Source organism: Tursiops truncatus, chromosome 19, assembly GCF_011762595.2.
Source record: "Tursiops truncatus isolate mTurTru1 chromosome 19, mTurTru1.mat.Y, whole genome shotgun sequence".
Lineage (NCBI taxonomy): Eukaryota > Metazoa > Chordata > Mammalia > Artiodactyla > Delphinidae > Tursiops > Tursiops truncatus.
Genome location: NC_047052.1, coordinates 19,441,172 through 19,463,792, shown reverse-complemented (window position 1 = coordinate 19,463,792; position 22,621 = coordinate 19,441,172). Strand labels below are relative to the sequence as shown.

The 22,621-nt window shown below is 36.8% G+C and overlaps 1 protein-coding gene across 1 annotated transcript in view; it reads right to left on the bottom strand.

Moving 5' to 3' along the window:
- TERB1 (telomere repeat binding bouquet formation protein 1) overlaps positions 1-8,765 on the bottom strand; it is a 30,206-nt gene extending 21,441 nt beyond the window's left edge. Inside the window, exons 1-6 of the mRNA XM_033845354.2 lie at positions 8,658-8,765; positions 7,459-7,519; positions 7,249-7,364; positions 7,023-7,145; positions 2,462-2,614; positions 907-1,038 (exon numbers count right to left, since the gene is read on the bottom strand). Coding sequence (XP_033701245.2) covers positions 907-1,038; positions 2,462-2,614; positions 7,023-7,145; positions 7,249-7,364; positions 7,459-7,519; positions 8,658-8,697 — 625 coding nt within the window. The 5' untranslated portion in view covers positions 8,698-8,765. The remainder of the gene's footprint in view (positions 1-906; positions 1,039-2,461; positions 2,615-7,022; positions 7,146-7,248; positions 7,365-7,458; positions 7,520-8,657) is intronic.
- Positions 8,766-22,621: the final 13,856 nt, after the last annotated feature.

Sequence of the window (22,621 nt, the reverse complement as noted above, 5' to 3'; positions counted from 1 at the left end):
AAAAGTGGGAGGAGGAGAGAGAGGAGATTGGAGGAAGGGAGAAAGGAGAGAGGAAAGTGAAAAGTGTTGGGGGACTTCCCTGGTGGCGCAGTGGTTAAGATCCGCCTGCCAATACATGGGACACGGGTTCAAGCCCTGGTCTGGGGAGATCACACATGCCACGGAGCAACTAAGCCCGTGCGCCACAACTACTGAAGCCCGCATGCCTAGAGCCCGTGCTCTCCAACAGAGAAGCCACCGCAACAGAGAAGCCACCACAACAAGAGAAGCTACTGCAATGAGAAGCCCATGCACCACAACGAAGAGTAGCCCCCTCTTGCTGCAACTAGAGAAACCCCACATACAGCAATAAAGACCCAATGCAAAAATAAAATAAATAAATTTATTTTAAAAAAAAGTGAAGAGGGTTGGAAAGGAGGAAAGTGGAAAGAGGAAGAATGGCAGGAAAGTGGAGAGAAGGAGAAAATGGAAGGGGAAGAGAAAAAAGAGAGAGAGGAGAGAATGATAAGTAGAGAAAGAAAGAACTTTCTAAGGTTTTCAACAAGGAAAAACAGGATCGTATCTGTGCAGCAGTGTGAAGAGTGGATTGAAAAATGGAGATAGAAGGAAGAGGACACAGGGAGGAATCTATTGTAATAACATTGGTGAAAGATGTTGAGGGGCTGAGGGCTTAAATGAGGAAAATAGCACTGGAATTGAGCAGAAGGGAATAAGGAGGGGTAAACAGAAGTAGAGCCACAGGTCTTAGGGACTGACTGAATACCACGGCTGAAGAAGGATGAGGAGCAAAATGACTGGTTTGGGGATTAGGAGAAAGGCAATACTTTTAAGCTGGGTGGGTGGGAAGGAATAGTGTATTTCCACTCCACCGTTTTAACTAACACACAAAATAAATCCAATACTTACCACAATCCTCTGTACAATGACCAACAGTAAGTATGATACTAAATTTTTCTCCTGAATCCAGACTTTCATGAAGCAGTAATGCTAGAAGTTTTGAAACAATGTGGTACTTGGATAGTACTACCCCAAAAGTAGCTAAAACAGGAAAAAAAGAACAAGTACAAACTTAAAACGTATAGCTATACATATAGTATTTTCCAGATATTACATTATACTATTTTTCAGATCTTATCCTGGGAGAATGACATTATGTAACTACATAATATCTAAAATTCACATCTCATATAACATCTAATATATATGTATATATATGTGTGACTATAAACAAATTCATTGTAATAAAATGGTGGCTTATATAGCCCTCATTAATTCCTCTTCCCATACTAAAGACATTATACTAAAGCAAGTTTTTTGAAGAATGCTTTCTTCTAAGTTGTCCTGCATAATGTTGTGAATATGAAGTAATAATACTACCTTCCTAAAAGCTACTTACTCTCACCTTACATTCCTCCTCTTATCTAGATTGACAGTAAAGACCTTCCTATGAAATCGATTCCTGCCTGTCATTGAAATACACTATTAACTGGCCACGGTTCTACTGACGTTAATGATGCAGTGGAGCATACCTGAAGCTATACTGAGATGTGAAAAATTCAAGAAGCCCACCAATTTAAGCTACACTTCTCACGGTTTTGTTCTTCGTGTGTATGTGTGGTGTTTTTTTTTTCTTTTGTAACAGAGTTCAGAGTCTAACTACTGACAGCAACAAAAAGGTTGTGAATTCCTCAGCAGACTACATCTTAATAATTTTTGTATCTCTAGAGCTCACATAGAGCCCAGCACATAGCAGGCCCTAAATAACTGATTTTTTAAAAAATGATCTATTTTTTTCAGTTATTTGTGAATGTCGAGAGTTACAGAGATTTATAGACTATCATTCCTCAGTATCTGTACATGTGAGAAGCAGCCATGAGTTCAAGTGTGGTTCTGTTACTCACTGGTTACAGTAGGGTAAGTCTATCTCACACTTATCAGATAGAGGCATACCTTAATTCTTTATCTCACTTTTTAAAATCTATAAATTGGGCTTTCCATTCCCTATGTCTCCAAAATGTCCCTTGATTTCTCATCTAAAATTTTTTTTTTATCACAAGTTGCCAACAGCACTTTATTTTTTCTTTTCAACATCCTGTTCTGCGGCTTCCTTGGCCCTTTTTGCCCGGATGCCAAAGAGCCGGGCATTGGCACGGGCCATGTGGAGTAAACTTTTTCATTTAATGCAGCTTTTTAAGTGAAACAAAGGTTTAGGACTGACAGACTCTTATCTTGATTCTATCATCAAACCGGAACTCAGAAGACCTAGATTTGAATTCTTAGGGAAGTCATAACCTCCATGAGAAAATAAGGAGTTGGATTAGATAATTTCTAAGTTTCTCTCCCACTTATGAGAAACTGGAAGTCCAATCCATGTTAGCGTTCAATCTATCATTTTAACATTCACCATGCTGAATTGAAGCAAAATGCAATTGCAGAAAAATTACTAAGTGTTTTCACTCACGATTATCAGCAATACATGCATCCACTGTCTTTGTCACCACCACTGCAAGCTTAGCACTGGAAAGAGTCTTGTGTGAATCAGATTCCAACTGCACAAGAACTTGAGACAATATATCCAGTCCACCCACAGATATAAAGTATTTCTGCACGTATGCTTAAGGAATAAAGTAGCAGAACTATTATACTTCAAACAAGTATATGGTTTCATTAAATTAATTTGCACTAAATATAACATTAACTTGACTTTTTAAAATACTTACTAAAAATCCCGAAATGAAAAATCCAATCTTTACCTGTGCATATACATAATCACAAGATTGATTTTATTTACTTACATAAGAAACTCACTTTGACATAGTACAACTACATGTATAGTACAGTACTTCTTTCTTGTATGTTAGATATCTTGTTTCATTTAGCAAGAACTGGTATATTTTGCAAGAATGACATTAAATTCAAGTCCTTCAAGAGCTATAAAGAATAGATTCATTCATTTAGCTTGGTATTACAATTAGCAGGCTGACTACTTTCTGAATTCCAACATAACTCATTCCTCAAATCTGAATCAACAAAGGGCAGAGAAAATTAACTGTTTCAGAAAAACCACATATTTCATCCATCTTATTTAAGCCTAATTCTTTTACTTCTTGGAGCATAAAAGTATAACATATTGTTGAGTCATAACAACTATTCCAAGCAAAGATTGGATGACAGATACATTTTTAAAAAGCATTTAGTCTTTTGTTCCCCTGTAGGAAATGATTCTGATGGCAAAGTACCCCACAGGTCTGTGAATTCAACAGCCCCTATCCCAGCAATGGGCATATATCAAATGGATATATGGGCTAGTGATTATAATTCTGTCACAAACCTTCTTCCCAGTCTACCCTAGTACCACAAATTGAGCCAGGATGATTTAAACACAAAAATTACTTTTCGTATTGTTCAATAAAACACAAAAATCTTAATCTAAAAAAATCATGTTCAAAAATTTCTACATCAGAACAGAACTGTTAGGAAATGTTATTTAAGGATAAGCAAACATTTTCAATATTATGGAGACTCCAAAATAGGCTTCTTTACTACAAAGTATTTTCATTAAAAAAATCTTTAAAAAAGGAAGTATCTTAAAATTCTTAGATGAAATTGGGCACTATGTTACCACAAAGATTTTCATTTATAGCCTATGTAATGAAAATTCAGGCTTATAAGCAGAAGAACATCCCAGTCTACACCTGTACACTGAATATTTCAAATTACCTCTAATCTATTTCATGTCAGTTTGCTGAGAGTAATAAGGTCCTATAAGTAGGACACAGCAGTGTTACTCATCTAAGTTGGTACTTAAAGAAAGAGGAAATGTCAAAGCATCATGGAAATAGATTTCAATTTTTGAAATTATAGAGATATGTTCCTTTGCATGTGAAACATGACTATTTGCTTTAAACATCTGAATATAGATACACACCAGGAACGTGTGAGAAGGTTCTAGTTGTTCCACATCCTCATCACTATTTAATATCACTAGCCTTTCTACTTTTAGCCATGCTAGTGGGTGTATAGGGCTACCTCCTTGGGGTTTTCCTGGGTACAAGTTCTTTATCAGATGTACATTTCACAAATATTTTCTCCCACCCTATGGCTTGCCTTTTCACCTTAACAGGATCTTTTGAAGAGTAAAAGATTTTAATTTCAGTGCAGTCCGATTTATAATCTTTTCTTTAGTGGCTCATGCTTTTTGTGTCCTAAGAAATCTGTCTACTCCCAAATTATAAAGATATGTTTTTGTCTAGATGTTTTATAGTTTTAGTTCTTACATTAAGGTGTAGGGATCATTTCAAGTTAATTTGTGTATACTGTGTAAGGTAAGGGTTGAGCTTCATATTTCACAGATAGATAAGTACTTTTTCCAGCACCATTTGTTTCTACCTTTTCCAACACAGAGTTACTGTGGCACCTTTATAGAAAATCAACATTCGTAGAAAATCAATCATATATATACGTCTATTTCTAGGTTCTCTACTTTTTCCATTGATCTATGTCTACACTTACACCAATGCTACACTCTTGATTACTGTATAGTAAGTATTGAAATCAGGTAATATAAACCCTACAATTTTGTCCTTTTTCAAAATAATTTTGACTATCCTAGCCCCTTTGCATTTCCATGTAAATTTTAGAATCAGCTTGTCAATTTCTGCAGAAAAGCCCGTTGAGATTTTGATGGGGAGTGCCAAGAATCTAGAGGTGAATTTGAGAAGTGACAGTATAACAATATTGAATCTTACAATCCATGAATATGATATCTCTCCCATTAATTTAAAGTTCTATCTCAGCAATGTTTTATAGTTTTCAGCATATAGATATAGCAGATTAAATCATTAAATGTACCCCTAAGTATTTTGTTTTTTTAATATTATTGTAAATGGCAGTTACTTTAAGTTCCCAAGTGTTGCTAGTATTTCTGTATATGACCTTGTATCCTGCAACCTTGCTAAAATCGCTTATTAGCTCTGTAGCTTTTTGTAGATTCTTCGGACAATCATGTCATCTATGAATAAATACTATATTTTCTTCTTCCTTTTCAATCTCTATGCCTTTTATTTCATTTTTGTGCCTTACTGCACTGACTTGGATGTCCAGTCAAATGAGAGTGGCCATCCTTGTCTTTTTTACAATCTTAGGGGGAAAGCATTAAGTCTTTCACCATTTAAGTATGTTAGCTGTAGTACTTTGTAGAAGCCCTTCATCACATTGAGGAAGTTCCCTTCTATTCCTGGCTTACCAAAATCTTCTGTCATGAATGTATGTTGAATTATGTGAAAAGCTTTTCCTGCATCTTTGGAGATCATATAGTTTTTCTTTTCTAGTCTATGTATATTGTGAATTTCCTAATGTTAAACCAATCTTGCATGCCTAAAGTGAATGCCACTTGGTCAGAATATATTATCCTTTCTATATATTGCTGGATTGATTTGTTAATATTTTGTTATGGATGTTTGCATCTATGATCATAAAGGATATTGGGCTACAGTTTTCTTGTAATGTCTTTTTCAAGATTTCGTGTGGAAATAATGCTGCCCTTAAAAGTTTGTTGGGAAGTGTTTCTTCTACTTGTATTTCCTGGAATAATTTATGTAGAATTTTTTTTCCTTAAATGTTTGGTAGAATGCACCAGTGAAGCCTTTTTTCTTTTCTTTTATTTATTTTTGGCTGCGTTTGGTCTTTGTTGCTGCGTGCAGGCTTTCTCTAGTTGTGGCGAGTTGGGGCTACTCTTCGTTGCAGTGCACGGGTTTCTCATTGTGGTGGCTTCTCTTGTTGTGGAGCACAAGTTCTAGGCACGTGGGCTTCAGTAGTTGTGGCATGTGGGCTCATAGTTGTGGCTTGCAGGCTCATAGTTGTGGCTCGTGGGGTCTAGAGCACAGGCTTCAGCAGTTGTGGCGCACGGGCTTCGTTGCTCTGAAGCATGTGGGATCCTCCCGGACCAGGCCTCAAACCCATGTCCCCTGCACTGGTAGGCGGATTCTTAACCACTGTGCCACCAGGGAAGCCCCAGTGAAGCCTTTATGACCTGGAATTTCCTGTGTTAAGGTTTTAAACTACAAATTCAATTTCACTATTAGATATAGGAATATTCAGGTTATCTATTTCTTCTTGAGTGAGCTTTTGTAGTTTGTGTCTTTCAAAGAATTTGTCCAGTTCATTTAAGTTATCAAATTTAATGGCATAAGGTTGTTTCTACTATTCCTTTGTTATCCTGTTAATATCTGTTAAGATATAGAGATGTCATCTCTCATCTCTTATAATTTGGGCCTTCTATTTCGTGGTTAGTCTGGGTAAAGGATCCATTTTAGTGATCTTTTCAAAGAACTAGCTTTTGGTTTAATTGATTACTCTGTTCTTTTTCTATTTCATTGATTGCTAATCTTCTCTTTGTTATTTCCTTTGTTATGCTTACTTTGAGTTTAACTTGCTCTGACTTCTAGTTTCTTAGGTGGAAACTAATATAATTGATTTGAGACCTTCCTTCTTTCCTATGCAAGCCTTATTGCTATAAATTTCCATCTAAACACTGATTTTGCAGCATCCCACTGTTTAATTTTGTGTTTTCATTACCATTAAGTTAAAAACATTTCTAATTTCCTTTATGATTTGTGATTCATAGGTTTGTATTTTTATTTTGATGTGGGTTTTTTTAGTACTGTGTTGCTTAATTTCTAGATATTAGGGACTTTTCTAGATGTTTTACTTTTATTAATTTCTAATTTAATTCTATGTGGTCAGAGAACACTCTCTGTGGGTTTTTACAGTTTTGCTGTGTAGGTGTTCTGTTTTGTGAGGATATATGGGAAGACTCAAAACTATGCTGCCACCACCATCTTCCCATATCTTCTTAACAACATCTATTTTTAAGATTTTCTATGTATAAGATTTTAACTTATACAATAGTATAAATGGATCCAAAATGACACAACTTACTGGAGTTCATTAATTCAATAGGTTTTTGTTATGCTTTAAAATATGTTTTTTAAAGTATAACCTAGAGAATAATGAATACTTACTGTTGTTTGCAAGAGTGAGTCCAATAAATGAGCAAATAGGGCGAATTATCTCAGGTTTCGTGCAATTTATTAGCCAGTCATTAGCATGTGGAAAAAGTGAAGAGCAAAGCATTTGATTTTCATCTGAAAGGAGAAAAAGGCAATCATATTTTAATATACTTGGAAAATATCAGTTTTTTATTTGTTTTTATCTTTATTTTTATATGTAAATATTTGAGATAATTACCATTTTGAGGATTGTTGACACAGACACACAGAGTACTACACACTGAAGACCACAACTGATAACTCTGGAAAACATTTTCATCTGACAAATTCAACTCATATTTTGAAAGGACTGTCCTAGTAGGTTAAATAGAAAAGGAAGTAATTAATACAAATGTGTTAAGGTCTTAAGAAATCAATAATTAATAACAAGAAATGTATATTTACTTACTTGAACAACTGTGATAGAACTGAAATACAACCTGTTTCTCTCACAAGCGTCTGTCCAGTCCCTTAAAAAAATAGCCATATATTACATGAATATGACTTCTGTTTAGAAAATAATTTTGTAGAAATGGAGAACAACATTTAAGTAGTATTTTTTTAAGCAGCTTTTTTTTTTTTTTTTTTTTTGCGGTACGCGGGCCTCTCACTGTTGTGGCCTCTCCCATTGCAGAGCAACAGGCTCCGGACGCGCAGGCCCAGCGGCCATGGCTCACGGGCCCAGCCGCTCCGCGGCATGTGGGATCTTCCCGGACCGGGGTACGAACCCGTGTCCCCTGCATCGGCAGGCGGACTCTCAACCACTGCACCACCAGGGAAGCCCAGTAGTATTTTTAATAAATAACTTTCAGTCACTTTAAAGTATTATAAAGTACAATAGAGAATTACAGTAGGTAAAAATCTGTAATCAAGATTATTACGGAAAATACATTACTTACGTTTAGAGAATGATAGTATTCAAATTTCCTCTAAAAATTGCAAAACACTTATTTTGCATGGTTCTGTGTTACAATACCAAAATATGTTCCAAAATAGAAAAAAAATTAATTCAAAACATAAAAATAGAAAAAATAAAATCTAGAAGCATTTAAAATGCATATAATATTTCTAACAATTTGAAGATTTAAATAAGCAATGTTAATAAAATAACCTTAGCCTGGGCAATAGGTATACAGGAACACTCTATACACTACCCTTGCAACTTTTCTGTAAATCTAAGATTGTTCCAAAAGAAAAACTAAAACAACAAAAACAAAGTGAAACTTTCGTCAATCAAGAGATACATGAAATTTAACACCATTGCTGACTGATAAAATGACCTTAAATACAATGATAATTAAATGGCCAATTCAGTGGAAAATCAACCAAACTAATTCATTAAACGCTCCCCTTTTGCTTTTAAAGCTGTTTCTTTTCAATGTTAATTAAATAATGCAAATCACTTTAGTATTTTTTAAAATACTAAATTAATAAATATCAAACAATTAAATGCATGCTATTAATTCTCTTTTCTTTAAAGCTGTAGTTCTCAGAAGTTAGTAAGATTAAAAAAGGTACTGACATAAAGACTAGAATAAAAGGACTAATAATGACTGTTCCAATTTATTATTTTAAAAATATTTCCATAACATAAGAGAATGTACTTACTATTATTTGAAACTAGAACCAAAATAACATAGACAGACATTCTTTTCAAATTTGTGTTTGAATCATTGTTAGATAAGAACCAAGTTAAGTCTTCAAACAATTCTGAAGTGCACAAAGTCTGCTGACAGTAAACTGAAATATGAAAATATAATTTTAATTTCTATGTATTAGCACAGACAAGTTTTAAAATATGCTGAACAAAATATAAAATTGCCATATGGACAATTCTCAACCAATTCTCATTTCACTGACATTTATTAGTCATAAAACAAATTCTGACAAACTTATGTGCTTACTCAATTAACAGACCAAAGAAGCAATATTTTAATCAGAAGTAGTTGACTAGGTTCTAAACATGTATTGCAATCTCACAGAATTTCCAATAAAAGCCTAACTGAACAAAAATTTAAAATAAAACATGACCAAAAAATTGACGATAAGTAACAAAACATAGCCAAAGAAAAATTTAAGAAAATTCAGAAACCTGCTTTAGAAAAGAAGGACAAATGATACTTGTGGTATTTTTAAAGACTTTTCTAGATATAAAAATATCTTTCCCAAAGACAAAAATGATACCTACACGACAGGAGAGGCTTTTTGGTGATAATCATGCAATAAGCAGAATTTTTAAAAAATAATTTGAACACATATATCCAGTGTCTAGAATAGCTTTTAGACACTCTCAAAGGCAAAGGCAATGTCTTATTTATCCCCAATGCCTAGCACACAGCTTGGTTCTCAACAAGTGGTGAAGAAATATTTAACGGTTGAAAATATAAGAATATAAAGTTATTTGACAAACTAATAGTTGAGATTTAACCTCAGGTTAAATTTCAGGTATGCTAATATTTCAGGTATGCTACAGAAACATGTTTTTGTTGGCCATACAGAAAGCATATTTATCCACATGTAAGATGGCTGTAAGTTATCTTCATATTTTGATTCAAGTACCTGGATATATAGATAATGAACAGAATAGAAAAACTAGAAATAGACTCATTAAGTGATAATGGTAGCATCTCAAATCAATGTGAAAAAGATCTACTTTTAATAAGAAGTGTTGGGATAGCTGGATTGCCATATTAAAAAAAAGATAAAACTGGAACCTTCACCACATCATATCCCAGGAAAATTCAAAAAGAATAAAACATGTATAACTAAAAAATAAAATCATACAAGTACCAAAAGAAAACATGGGTGGATTCCCCTGTAATCTGGGAGTATGGAAAATTTTCTTATGATTCAAAATCCAAAAGCAAAAAAGAGAAAGAATGATGAATATTTATTTTTATAAAAATAAAAAACATTCATATGGCAAAAAAAAAGCATAGTAAAAGATAAAGTAAAAAAAATGTTTCCAACTAATGGCAAGAAAAATTGTGAAAGATTTTGAAATGGATGATAACAATTACTGAATGTCCTGTCTAGCACACCCTTCTAGATTATTTGTCTTTTACTGTCTTTGGGCTATTTTATAACTCTGTAAATTGTAGAAAACTGATATTAATGCAAGTTATTCTTGTCCACAGAAATGCAAAACATTTCGACTGGTAGAACATAATTGATTTTTAACCTGCAGACACTGACCAGTTATGTGCCTATTCCTAAATTTCAGCTTTCCCAAATGCCTATAGTATTGTTTTTTGCCATTACTTTTGAAACAGTTGTAACATTTCACTCGTTCCCTCATTAGTTAATAAGATAAATAAAATCTTTGGTATGCATTAATTTAAATAAAATACCTGGGAAAAACTATCCAGACATGTAAAAAAGGAATTGAATTCTAAAATTATTTTTTAGTAGTTTGTTGAAGTATAACACAATGATTAAAGGATAGTGAAATAAAGTTTTCTTATTTTACCATTTTGTTCTGCAACAGCTCCTAATGTATATAATGCTGCTTCTTTTACCATACTATGTTCACTTGACTTTGCAAGATCTTTTACAAACATCAAACCACCAATTTCCCGAAAATAAAGACCTGCATTACCTGTAGAGTGTGCAGACAAAACAAAGAAGAATATTTATTGTAATTATTATTTTAAGGACAATAAATCACATGAACCCAGTAACATAATATGTAAAATAACTGAGTAGAAGAGAAAGAACTATGCATATTTCATATATCACAATACTAAACAACTAGAATCACAAATAAAAATTCACTATCATGTCTTACTGTTTTGTTGGCAAATTGAATGAATAGTGACCAGAGCTTCCTTTTGCGAAAAAGCATTGTCCATTTGATACTTCAGACACTCCAATAATAAGTTCAGGTCAGTCTTCATTCCTAAAGAACAAAAATTTCATTATTTTAAACCAAACATTTCCTTTCAAAATTTAACCATTTAAATTTCACACTCTAAATACATATCTTTGTATTTGCTTTTTAAATAATATGTATTACTTTTTAAAATCTAATAAGCAGGGGCTTCCCTGGTGGCGCAGTGGTTGAGAATCTGCCTGCCATTGCAGGGGACACGGGTTCGAGCCCTAGTCTGGGAAGATCCCACATGCCGCGGAGCAACTAGGCCCATGAGACACAACTACTGAGCCTGCGCATATGGAGCTTGTGCTCTGCAACAAGAGAGGCCGCGACAGTGAGAGGCCCGCGCACTGCAATGAAGAGCGGCCCACGCTCACTGAAACTAGAGAAAGCCCACGCACAGAAACGAAGACCCAACACAGCAAAAAACAAATAAATAAATAAAATTTTTAAAAAATCTAATAAGCAATAAAGATATGTAAAAGAAAGATGTTCCTTAGATAATATAACCTGAAATGAACTTCTTATAATTATTTGATTTTCCCTTTGCATGAAATATATGAAAAGAAAATCCAAATATTATTCTCTTTAATTAAAGCCACATTGGTTTAAATATCTGCTATTTAGAATGAACTGAATGAAAATGAAAATACACTATATTAGGGGCTTCCCTGGTGGCACAGTGGTTAGGAATCCGCCTGCCAATGCAGGGGACACGGGTTCAATCCCTGGCTCAGGAAGATCCCACATGCCACGAAGCAACGAAGCCCGTGCACCACAACTACTGAGCCTGCTCTCCAGAGCCCGCGAGCCACAACTCCTGAAGCCTGGGCGCCTAGAGCCCATGCTCTGCAACAAGAGAAGCCACCACAATGAGAAGCCCACACACTGCAATGAAAAGTAGCCCCGACTCCCCACAGCTAGAGAAAGCCCGCGCACAGCAACAAAGACCCAATGCAGCCAAAAATAAATACAATAAATAAATTTTTAAAATACCTTTAAAATAAAAGTAGTGTTTTCTGAAGTGAAGATAAGCCACAAATGGAGAAAATACTTGTAAAGCACATATCTGATAAAAACATATCCAGAAAACATATAGACCTTTCAAAACTCAACGAGAGCAATAAAACAATGAGCCAAAGATTTGAACAGACAAAAAAGATACACAGATAGCAGATGAGCACATGAAAAGCTCCTCAACATCATTAATCATTAGGAAAATGCAAATTAAAACCGTAAGGAGACATTATTACATGCCCACTAGAATGACTAAAATTTAAAAGACTGACCACAACATATTTTGACAAGGATACAAAGGAACTATAACTCTCATATACTGCTGGTGGACACATAAAATAGTACAACCACTTTGAAAGTTTAGCAGTTTCATAAATTGTTAAACATACACCTAAAATTTGATGCAGTCATTCTACTCCTAAGTACTTACTCAAAATAAAAGGAGATATATGTACATACAAAGACTTGTACACAAATGTTCATGGTGACATTATATGTAATAACCAAAAATTGTAAACAACTGAAATGTCCATCATCAGATGAATGGATAAAGAAGTTGTGGTATAACCATACAATGGAATACTATTTAGCGATAAAAAGGAACTAAGTATTCATACATACAACCACATGGATAAATCTCAAAATACTTATGCTGAGTGAAATAAACTACACACAAAGAAGAGTATACGATAGTATACTGTACAATTCCACATACTGAAAAAACACAAACTAGTCTACAGTAATGGAAGGCACATCAGTGGTTGCTTGGGGAAAGGAGGTCCAGGAAGGCATAGAAGGGAGGTATTACAAAGGGACATGAGGCTATGTTCACTATACTGATTATGCTGATGTTTACACAATGCTGGGTATATACACATGTTAAAATTTATCAAAATACAAAGTTTAAATATTTATTTACGGGCTTCCCTGGTGGCACAGTGGTTGGGGGTCCGTCTGCCGATGCGGGGGACGTGGGTTTGTGCCCCGGTCCAGGAGGATCCCGCGTGCCGCGGAGCACCTGGGCCCGTGGGCCGTGGCCGCTGGGCCTGAGCGTCCGGAGCCTGTGCTCCGCAGCGGGAGAGGCTGCAGCGGTGAGAGGCCCACGTACCGCAAAAAAAACAAAAAAACAAAAAAAAACATATTTATTTACAACTAAAAGGAAACAACAGACAATCATTTCCCTATAAAATTCTTTACAATAGCCTTTAAACAATTTCTTGTCTTGGTTTTAAGGATTTAAATAAAATTGTACATAGACTTTGACATAATGCTTGAATTAATATTTAAAGTTTTCAAAGATATAGGATGAAAGGAGGAAAAAAATATAGAGAAGCACACTAAAAAAAAAACAACTAAGATCTATTGTGAATCAATTAGTCTTCCTCTTGACAGAAATTCAACTGGCAATTTGGTTCAATGAAATAATTCATGACTCAATTTGTTAGTAAAATATCATAGTACAAAGGTTATCACTGAGTTGTCTTGGAGTAACAGCAAACTTTTATTGATCATGTTCTACATTAATAGAAACCATAAGAAGGTTAGTGTGACTGTACAGATATCAATAAGCCATTCATCATCAATAACAAGCCAAAGAGGATTTTTGATGGGGCATGGTGATTTTCAATTCTAGGCACAGAAACTTTTTATGTACTTTTCTTAATTCCTTCTGTACTTCTTTTTCATACTTTAATATTTCCTATCATAATCCCTCCCTTCCCAGACAAAGCACCTACTGATAACTACAACTGGGTTTTTATCTTCTCCAGGCTATGCAAGCTAGCTCCTTCAATAACTCCTGAAGAAAATAAACAAGCAAACAAAAACTGAAGTGTTTACAATACCAAAACCACAAGCAATAAAAGCAAATTCAATAAATTGGACTTAAAACTGAAAATTTCTGAGCTTCAAAAGGTATCATTAAGAATGTAAAAAGACAACGCACAGACTGAAAGAAAATATCTGCAAATCAGATATATCCAATAAGGAAGGGGCTTGTGTTCAGAATGCATAAGGAACTCCTAAAACTCAACAGTAAAAGACAACCCAATTAAAAAGCATGCAAAGGATTTAAATAGACATTTCTCCAAAGAACATATACAAATGGTCAATAAGTATATGAAAAGATGCTCAATATCATTAGTTCTTAGGGAAGTACAAACTAAAGCCACAATTAGATACCACTTCACAACCACTAGGATGGCTATAATCAAAAATAGTCTAACATTCTGACCAAAGATTTGGAGAAATTGGAACCCTTATACATTGCTGTGGGAATGTAAAATGGTACAGCTGCTTTGGTAAACAGTCTAGCAGTTCCTCAAAAGGTTAAACATAAATTTACCATAGATTCAGCAATTCCACTCCTGGGTATATACCCAAAAGAAATGAAAACATATGTCTACCCCAAAACTTATACATGGATATTCATAGCAGCGCTATTCATAATAGCCAAACAGTGGAGACCCAAATGTCCATCAACTCTTGAATGGATAAATAAAATATGATATATCCATTCAATGGAATCATTCCACAAAAAAGAGGAATGAAGATACTGAGACAACATGGATGATCCTTGAAAACATTATGCTAAGTGAAAGAAGCTAGTCAAAAAGGCCCACATATTATATGATTCCATTTATATAAAATGTCCTGAATAGGCAAATTTAGAGACATAGAACAGCTTAGTGGTTGTCTAGGGTTAACAGGGGTGTGTGTGGGGGGTGTGTGACTGCTAAAGGGTACAGGTTTCTTTGAGGGTGATGAAAATGTTCTAAAATTGATTGTGGTGATGGTTGTACAACACTGTGAATATATGGAAACAAGTGAACTGTATATTTTAAATGCGTAAATTACGTGGTATGTCAATTACATCTTAATAAATTTGTAGGTATATGTATATATTTTTTAAATTACTGGTTGACCTAATGACTGAAGTGGCCCCAATCACAGTTCTTTTGGGTGATTGATATGGATGCTGGGAAAGACACAGTCTCTCTCCTTTGCAAGTCGCAAACTGTATGTAAATTTGGCTATTCACTTCCGAGGCCAAATCTGGACCCTTGTCATTCATTAGTCAGAACAGCTCTACCACTGATATTTTCAACTCCATTATTTCATTTTCTGAATATTACTCCTAATTCTTTCAACTGGCTTACTTCCTTATTCTTATATTTACTCTTTGACCCCTATGATCTCTACTTCCTTTACTCATGTTCTCAGAGACTTGGTTTCATTTCCTTCCCTCTTCATCCCAGATCCCATGATTTATCACCTCAACCATTATCTTGCTAGGATTCCTTGGACCCCTTCTCCTTCTACCAAACATGTTTTATAATCCTAATTGTGACTCAAAACAGTTTCTTTTCTCTGTTCTTTCAGCTCAAATTTAGGCATTGCTAAAAGGAAAAAAAAATTAAGCAGTTATGCCATTGCAGATATTTGGTATGCATTCCAGGTTACACCCCCCAACTCTACTCAGCAACCCCACATGGTCAGCTCCATCTCCAATTCCCTTCTGTTGATTCTCCCATTTTCCACAATGGCTACTCCAAATCTTCAGCTCTCTTCAAACCTCATCTCTTTCTCTTCCACTTCATGTTTTAATTTCAGGCCTCCCAGAAGTAGACCATGAAACAAAAATTTGAGTGCAAGTACTTTTTTGAAAAGATGAAACAGAAAGGGAAGGTAGACACAAGCAACCCCACCAGGAAACTCTGGGAGCTAGGGTAGAGCCATGTGTCTCAGAGTCATCCCAGTGAAAGTGTGAAGAGTATTTATCTATCAGCTCCCGTCAGTTGTTTAGGGCTGATTCCAGAGAATAAGCCGTTAATTATTTGTCATCTCTGTCTCGGCCTTGCTCTCTGGGCAAAGCAGGTTATAAATGCTATAATAAACTCTCAGTCAAAAAGACACAGATGTTAGGCCTTCACAGAATTCCCAGAACACTTTCCACAACACAGAATTCCTACAAAAATATCTGCAGCCACACCCATTCTTACCTCTTCCTCTACAATATCACACCAGGACCCAGCTCCCATCCTGTTCATGGTTAACACATTCACCTGTGTTTTGGGATCCTGCAATGACTACAACTACAGTTGGCCCACGAACAACACGGGGATTAAGGGCACCGACCCTCCACTCAGTTGAAAACCCACATATAATTTGTGATCCGCCCTCCATATTTGTGGTTCCACATCCTCATATTCAACCAACCTCAGATCATGTAGTACTATCAAAAAAAATCTGAATATAAGTGGACCCACACAGTTCAAACCCATGTTGTTCAAGGTTCAACTGTACTATAGTTTTTTTCTTGCCCAGAATGATTTCCCTCTTCCTTCTTGTGGTTCCTTCGGAGAACATTTCCTCACAACTCTGAGTTTCCCAGTTGTATGAACTGATACGTTTCCTTTTTTTTCTTGAACTAGTTTGAGTTGTATTTCTCTCGCATACAACTCAAAAGGCACTATTACAGGCCTATGACCTTCTTTAAAATATATTCATATAACAAATCTTTATTGAATGTCTACTATGCATCCACTCTGTATCAGATAGGGATTCTGATTCCAAGGAACTCACAATCTGGTGATAGAGACAGAAGAGGATGTAAGTAATTCCCATAGTGTGATAAATGATCTGAGAGGAGCATCTCCACAATTATCCCGTCTTTCCAGTTTCTTCAATTTCTCCCTCTCCATAATCCCCACTCCCTCTTCACATATTCTCTTATCTCTATACCTCTTATAAGACTCCTTAACATTACATCCTCCCTCTAGTTAATGCCATATATCTTCAGACAAGCTTTTAAGAAGAGTAAGCTATTCATACTGTCTCCAGACTATTTCCCACCCAGACCTCAATATACTGCAATCTGGTTGAAATCTATTAAATTTACTATTAATAAAACAAAAGACCTCGTAAATGAAAAATCCAGTGGATACTTCAGTCTTCATCTGTGATACTTAACACTGAGGCTCTTGGGTAATCTTTCTCAAAGCATTCTCCTAAGGCTGATTTCCAAAATACCACATTCCTGACCTTTCTGAAATGTTTTTCTCGGTCTTTTTTTGAGGGTCCTCTTCCTCAGTCAAACCCTGATGTGATGGGGTCCATTAGGGAATACTATTCCCCATCCTTTTCTATTTTAATATTTCCTCTCTGGTTAACCTCCTTTATGCCCATGAATTAAATTTCCATTTTTCTGAGGACAGCTCTGAAATTTGATGGTGGTCCTCTCAGGTTTCCACTGTTCTTATATATACCTCCATTAAATCAGCTATCATATGATATTCTAATTATCAACATGCCATCTCCCATTAGAATGTCAGTTTCCTGAAGTCAGTGTGACAGGCACAGAGTAGATGCTTAATAAATATTCATGTAAATTGCTGAATAATTCTTTTATTTCCTGGAGCCTGTCAGATAATCTGCAGTATATCCCACAAATACACTATAAAACAAATTCCAGATATATGATCCATAAATTTCTCACCTTGTATTTTCTTTGTGTCCTCACTTTCCATGCTTGTCTGCATTCTTTTACCTATATTTCATCTATAAGATAAAGGTATTTTCTCAATTTAAATCAATTTTGAGAATTCCAGAATTATATATGCAAAGGGGTAGGAAAAGAATAGTTTTCTCAAACCAGAAGAGCAAAGATTGAATCTGAAACTTATTAGGTGTGTGGTATTAGGTATGCTTAAGTTCTCTAAGGCTCAGTTTCCTCATCTGTAAAATATAAATTTCCAACTTCATAGAGTTGTTACAAGAATTAAATTTGAAAACATACATAAATGCACCTCGCACTCAAGTACTACAGGCATTCAACACATTTTATTAAACAAACACAGGAATGATTGGTTGACTGAATCTAGTTGCTCCACTTCTGGTTCTCCTTCCTTATTTTCTTTTCTGTAAATTTTTATCCCATGATTTCAGATTGGGCACTCCTCCATGAATCAGAGGTTTAAAACACAAATATGCACACACTCTTTAGATGTGCATTTCTCTTCACAAGCTTAGCTTAATACTAAAATTTTTTCTAACAACTCATGGTTATTTTCAAGCTTAAACCTCTGTTTATATTCATTAGATGAATTTTAAAAATAACTGGCAACCCTGATACGGCCTCTCACATTCTTTAAAATGCTAAACTGATTTTTTAGAAAAATAAATCAGAGTCCAATTAATTTCTTAGAGCTATAATTCAGGACTCACAAAACTCTAAAATTCTTATTTACTAAAGCACTGGGTGGTTAAAGAGAAATAGTTAATTATCCTTTCTTTCATTTTAACTCTCAAACTGAAAATTCCCAAACAAAAAATTTAATGATAAATATGAGAATTTTTTATAAAGTAATATACAAATATTTACTAGTTTTGTCATTTTTTTAACCTAAATATTCCATTTAAAAAGGAATGGGTAGGTACATCATAGTATATCCACAGGACAGGATATTGTTACAAGAATATTGACATTTACTTGAAATGTTTGACAGTATGGAAAAATGCTTATGATACAACGTAATCAAGGGCTTCCCTGGTGGCGCAGTGGTTGGGAGTCCACCTGCCGATGCGGGGGATGCGGGTTCGTGCCCCGGTCCGGGAGGATCCCACATTACGCGGAGCGGGTAGGTCCGTGAGCCATGGCCGCTGAGCCTGTGCGTCCGGAGCCTGTGCTCCGCAACGGGAGAGACCACAACAGTGATAGGCCTGTGTACCGCCAAAAAAAAAAAAAAAAAAAACAACAAAAACAATGTAATCAAAAGAGCAAGACTCAAAATTTTATCTACAGTATGACCCCAATTATGTAGAGGCAAACATAAAATAAAACTTGATGGAAAAGAGCAACGTATTAACACTTGTTGTCTTTAGCTGGTGGTGTTTTATTTCACTGTTTTTCATTTTTCACGAATTTTATAATAGAAGCTTCTAATGTTCAGCAAGCCCAATGATAGACCAGGCTCTATAAACCCCTATAAACCTTATAAATACTATCTTTTTAGTCTTTACAATAACCCTACAAGGGAGCTGTAAGGATAAAGATAGATGAGGAGAAAGTAAACAATTTGCTCAAGTTCAAACAGCTAGTAAGTGCCAGAGCTAGAATGGGAACCAAGAAAATCTGAGGCAAGGGCTATACTCTTGTTATACTGCCTCCTACATATAATTTGGAGACATATTATAAACAAACATACTATATGTCTGTTTCATTTATACTATATATAAATGAAAATTTACAGGAAAATTTACATCCTTTTTTAAAGGCTGCATTATCTTTGAGCAAATGGGTTAGGATTTGGAAAAAGACTAGATTAAAAAACAGCCTGTTAAAAAAAAAAGACGTACCACACATGGAGGTTTTTGCTTTGTGAGGGAGTTTAAGGACTATCTCCTTAATTTTAATTAGTCAATCTATTCTGCTTTTTAATATAATTTTCATATTTAAAGAAGGATATGTTTTAAATTGAAGCTGACAACACAAACTACCTTCTGTTCCCCTTTGCCTGTCTTTCTTATACTGTTTTCTAATAAATGGTTACTTTGCACAGTAAAATAAGATAAAGTTTGCCAAATATCTAGTAGCATTAATACAAGTCATCTATTTACCTGCTACATGCTTAAAAACATCCACAGCAAAGGACAAGTTATGACTTCTAAGGGAGGGATAACTATAAAATTATATTTAAAATATAGTATAATCCCAAGAACAAAATCATCTGCCCAATAAAACATATTATTAAGTATTTTCAGTAACTTAGTGAATAGATGCAGACTGCCATGAACAAGATTTCAAAATTATTTACTGTATTCTCACAGGGGGAAAAAGGGATTTTTTTTCCCGGTAACAGGAAGAAACTATCCTACTTACAGTTTGCGCTCAATCAATTCCCCAAAACACTACTGTTAAATTCAAATTTAAGCAAGAAAATGAGCTGAACATTCCTCTTTTACGTGGCCTAGAAAATGTTAACATGAAAAGCTTTTTGAAATCTAAATAGCACCCTCAAAATATCTGAAAGATAAATGACATCTTTCTGTGCATAAGGCTGGCAGGGCTGAAAATCCCACCATATCTGCCACCACTAAGTTGTTGACAGTGGATCCCCAGCTTGGGCTCATACCAAGTGGAAACTTTCCCCTAAAGTAGGAGAGGCAAGGGAGAAACGGCCAAGATGCAAGTAATGTAACGTAAACTTTCTGTTACAATAGTTTAGACTGAGAAAAAACAGTCGATCAGGTCCAGAAACAGGCTGAGGGTACCAGGAGCCATTTCACTACAACATCAACACTCCCGGCCTCAGGAGACTGGAGCAGCCGTTCCGCATTCATCCTCATCACCTCATCCCAGTTTCCACAGGTAACCGATAGACATCTTTCCCAGGAGAGAAGACTAACTCCACCCTGTTTCGTCCATTTGCGCTCATTAACACCACGACCTGGCTCACCTAAAGAGCTGGAGGAACTCCTTTTGAAGAGCACAGGTGGTCCCTCGGGCCCTTCCCTCCTAGACCAGGGTTCTCCAACTCCTGCAGGGACGTGGCCGCTCGTTAGCGACCCGAGGCCGGCTCCACCACGGGCGATTCACCGGCAGGGCAGCGGGTGGGTCTGAATGTCCGTCCCGTTAACGTGCCCTCCCCCTCAGGTGATGCGGAACACAGGTTCCCACCCCCCGATCTGAGAACAACTGCCCCAGCAGCGCCCACCCACTTCATACATCAGAACCACCTAGGGAGGAGCCCGAGAATTCTGGTGTACAATCGGCCAGGCTCTAGCCGCCTAAGTGGTACGTGACAATTCTCTTTTTCCCTGTGCGGGCCTCAGCCCGGGGCAACCGCCTCCTCAGAAAGGCCTCATCGCCCCATCCCCTCATGTGGGTCGGTTAAGAAGGTTAGAGCGGGGTGTTCTGCAGCCCAGACCTTCCACAGGAGGCGACGGGCGGGTTCCGAGGCGGGGCTGAGGCAGGACCCAAACGCGCAGGGAGTGGAGGCCGTGGCCTTTACCCTTAAGTCGCAGCGCCCTGGGATTCGCCCTTTCTCCCTCGCCGCCCGCCTCGCACGACGCCCGACCTGGTTTCCCGCCGAGAATACCCGGCGCACTTCGGTGGGGCGGGACTTCCGGTCGCACCGACCCCACGCCGAGTCTCTCGCCGGCCACTGCTCACCCACATTCCAAAGGGCAGCGGATAGCAAGTGTGCGCCTGTTTAAGTAGTGGAAAGTCGCAATATGAAGGGGAAATCCTCTAATCTCACTGCTCCCTGTGTAAAGGGCTTTCTTTGCCCAAAGGGGCATTCGCCCGAAGGAGTTAGAACGGGCTCTGGGGTCGCTGAGGCCGGCATCGTGGCCTCGGGTAGGTGTGCGCAGGCGTGGGGAGGAGGCCGTCTGAACCCCAAGCACTGCCAGCATTAATCTTTTACAACCTTCCCTCCTCTTTGTATCCTGTTCTTGTTTTCTGATAAAACTATACATATGAAACATGTCTTTTTAAAATTGTATTTAAAAATAATTTTTTAAAATTTATTTTTATTTTTGGCCATGTGCGAGCTCTCTCTAGTGTGGCTACACTTCGTTGCGGTGCGTGGGCTTCTCACTGCAGTGGCTTCTCTTGTTGCAGAGTGCGGGTTCTAGGCGCACAGGCTTCAGAAGTTGTGGCACATGGGCTCAGTAGTTGTGGCTTGCGGGCTCTAGAGCGCAGGCTCAGTAGCTTGTGGCACACGGGCTTAGTTGCTCTGCAGCATGTGGGATCTTTCTGGACCAGGGCTCGAACCTGTGTCCCCTTCATTGGCAGGTGGATTCTTAACCACTGTGCCACCAGGGAAAGCCCCTTTTATTTTTTTTTAACATCTTTATTGGAGTATAATTGCTTTACAATGTTGTGTTAGTTGCTGCTGTAAAACAAAGTGAATCAGCTATATGTATAAACATATCCCCATATCCCCTCCCTCTTGCATCTCCCTCCCACCCTCCCTATCCTATCCCTTTAGGTGCACACAAAGCACCAGCTGATCTCCCTGTGCTATGCAGCTGCTTCCCACTAGCTAGCTATTTTACATTTGGTAGTGTATATATGTCTATGCCACTCTCACTTCCTCCCAGCTTACCCTTCCCCCTCCCTGTGTCCTCAAGTCCATGCTCTACATCTGCATTTTTATTCTCTACATCTGCATCTTTATTCCTGTCCTGCCCCTAGGTTCTTCAGAACCTTTTTTTTTAAGGTTCCGTATTTATGTGTTAGCATACAGTATTTGTTTCTCTTTCTGACTTACTTTACTCTGTATGACAGTCTCTAGGTCTATCCACCTCACTACAAATAATTTCATTTCTTTTTACGGCTGAGTAATATTCCATTTTATATATGTGCCATATCTTCTTTATCCATTCATCTGTTGATGGACACTGGTTGCTTCCATGTCCTGGGGGAAGCCCCTTTTAAATTGTATTTTAACAAACAGTGACGGTATTAAGATGTCCACAGCTAAAATCTGCACGTGCCTTAAATTCATTAAGATTATAAGAAAAAATATTTTAAGCTATTTCTAATGTAACACAAGAACTTTTTTTAAAATTTTTTAATTTATTTTTGGCTGCATTGGGTCTTCATTGCTGTCTGTGGGCTTTTCTCTAGTTGTGGTGAGCAGGGGCTACTCTTCGTTGCGGTGTGCGGGCTGTGCGG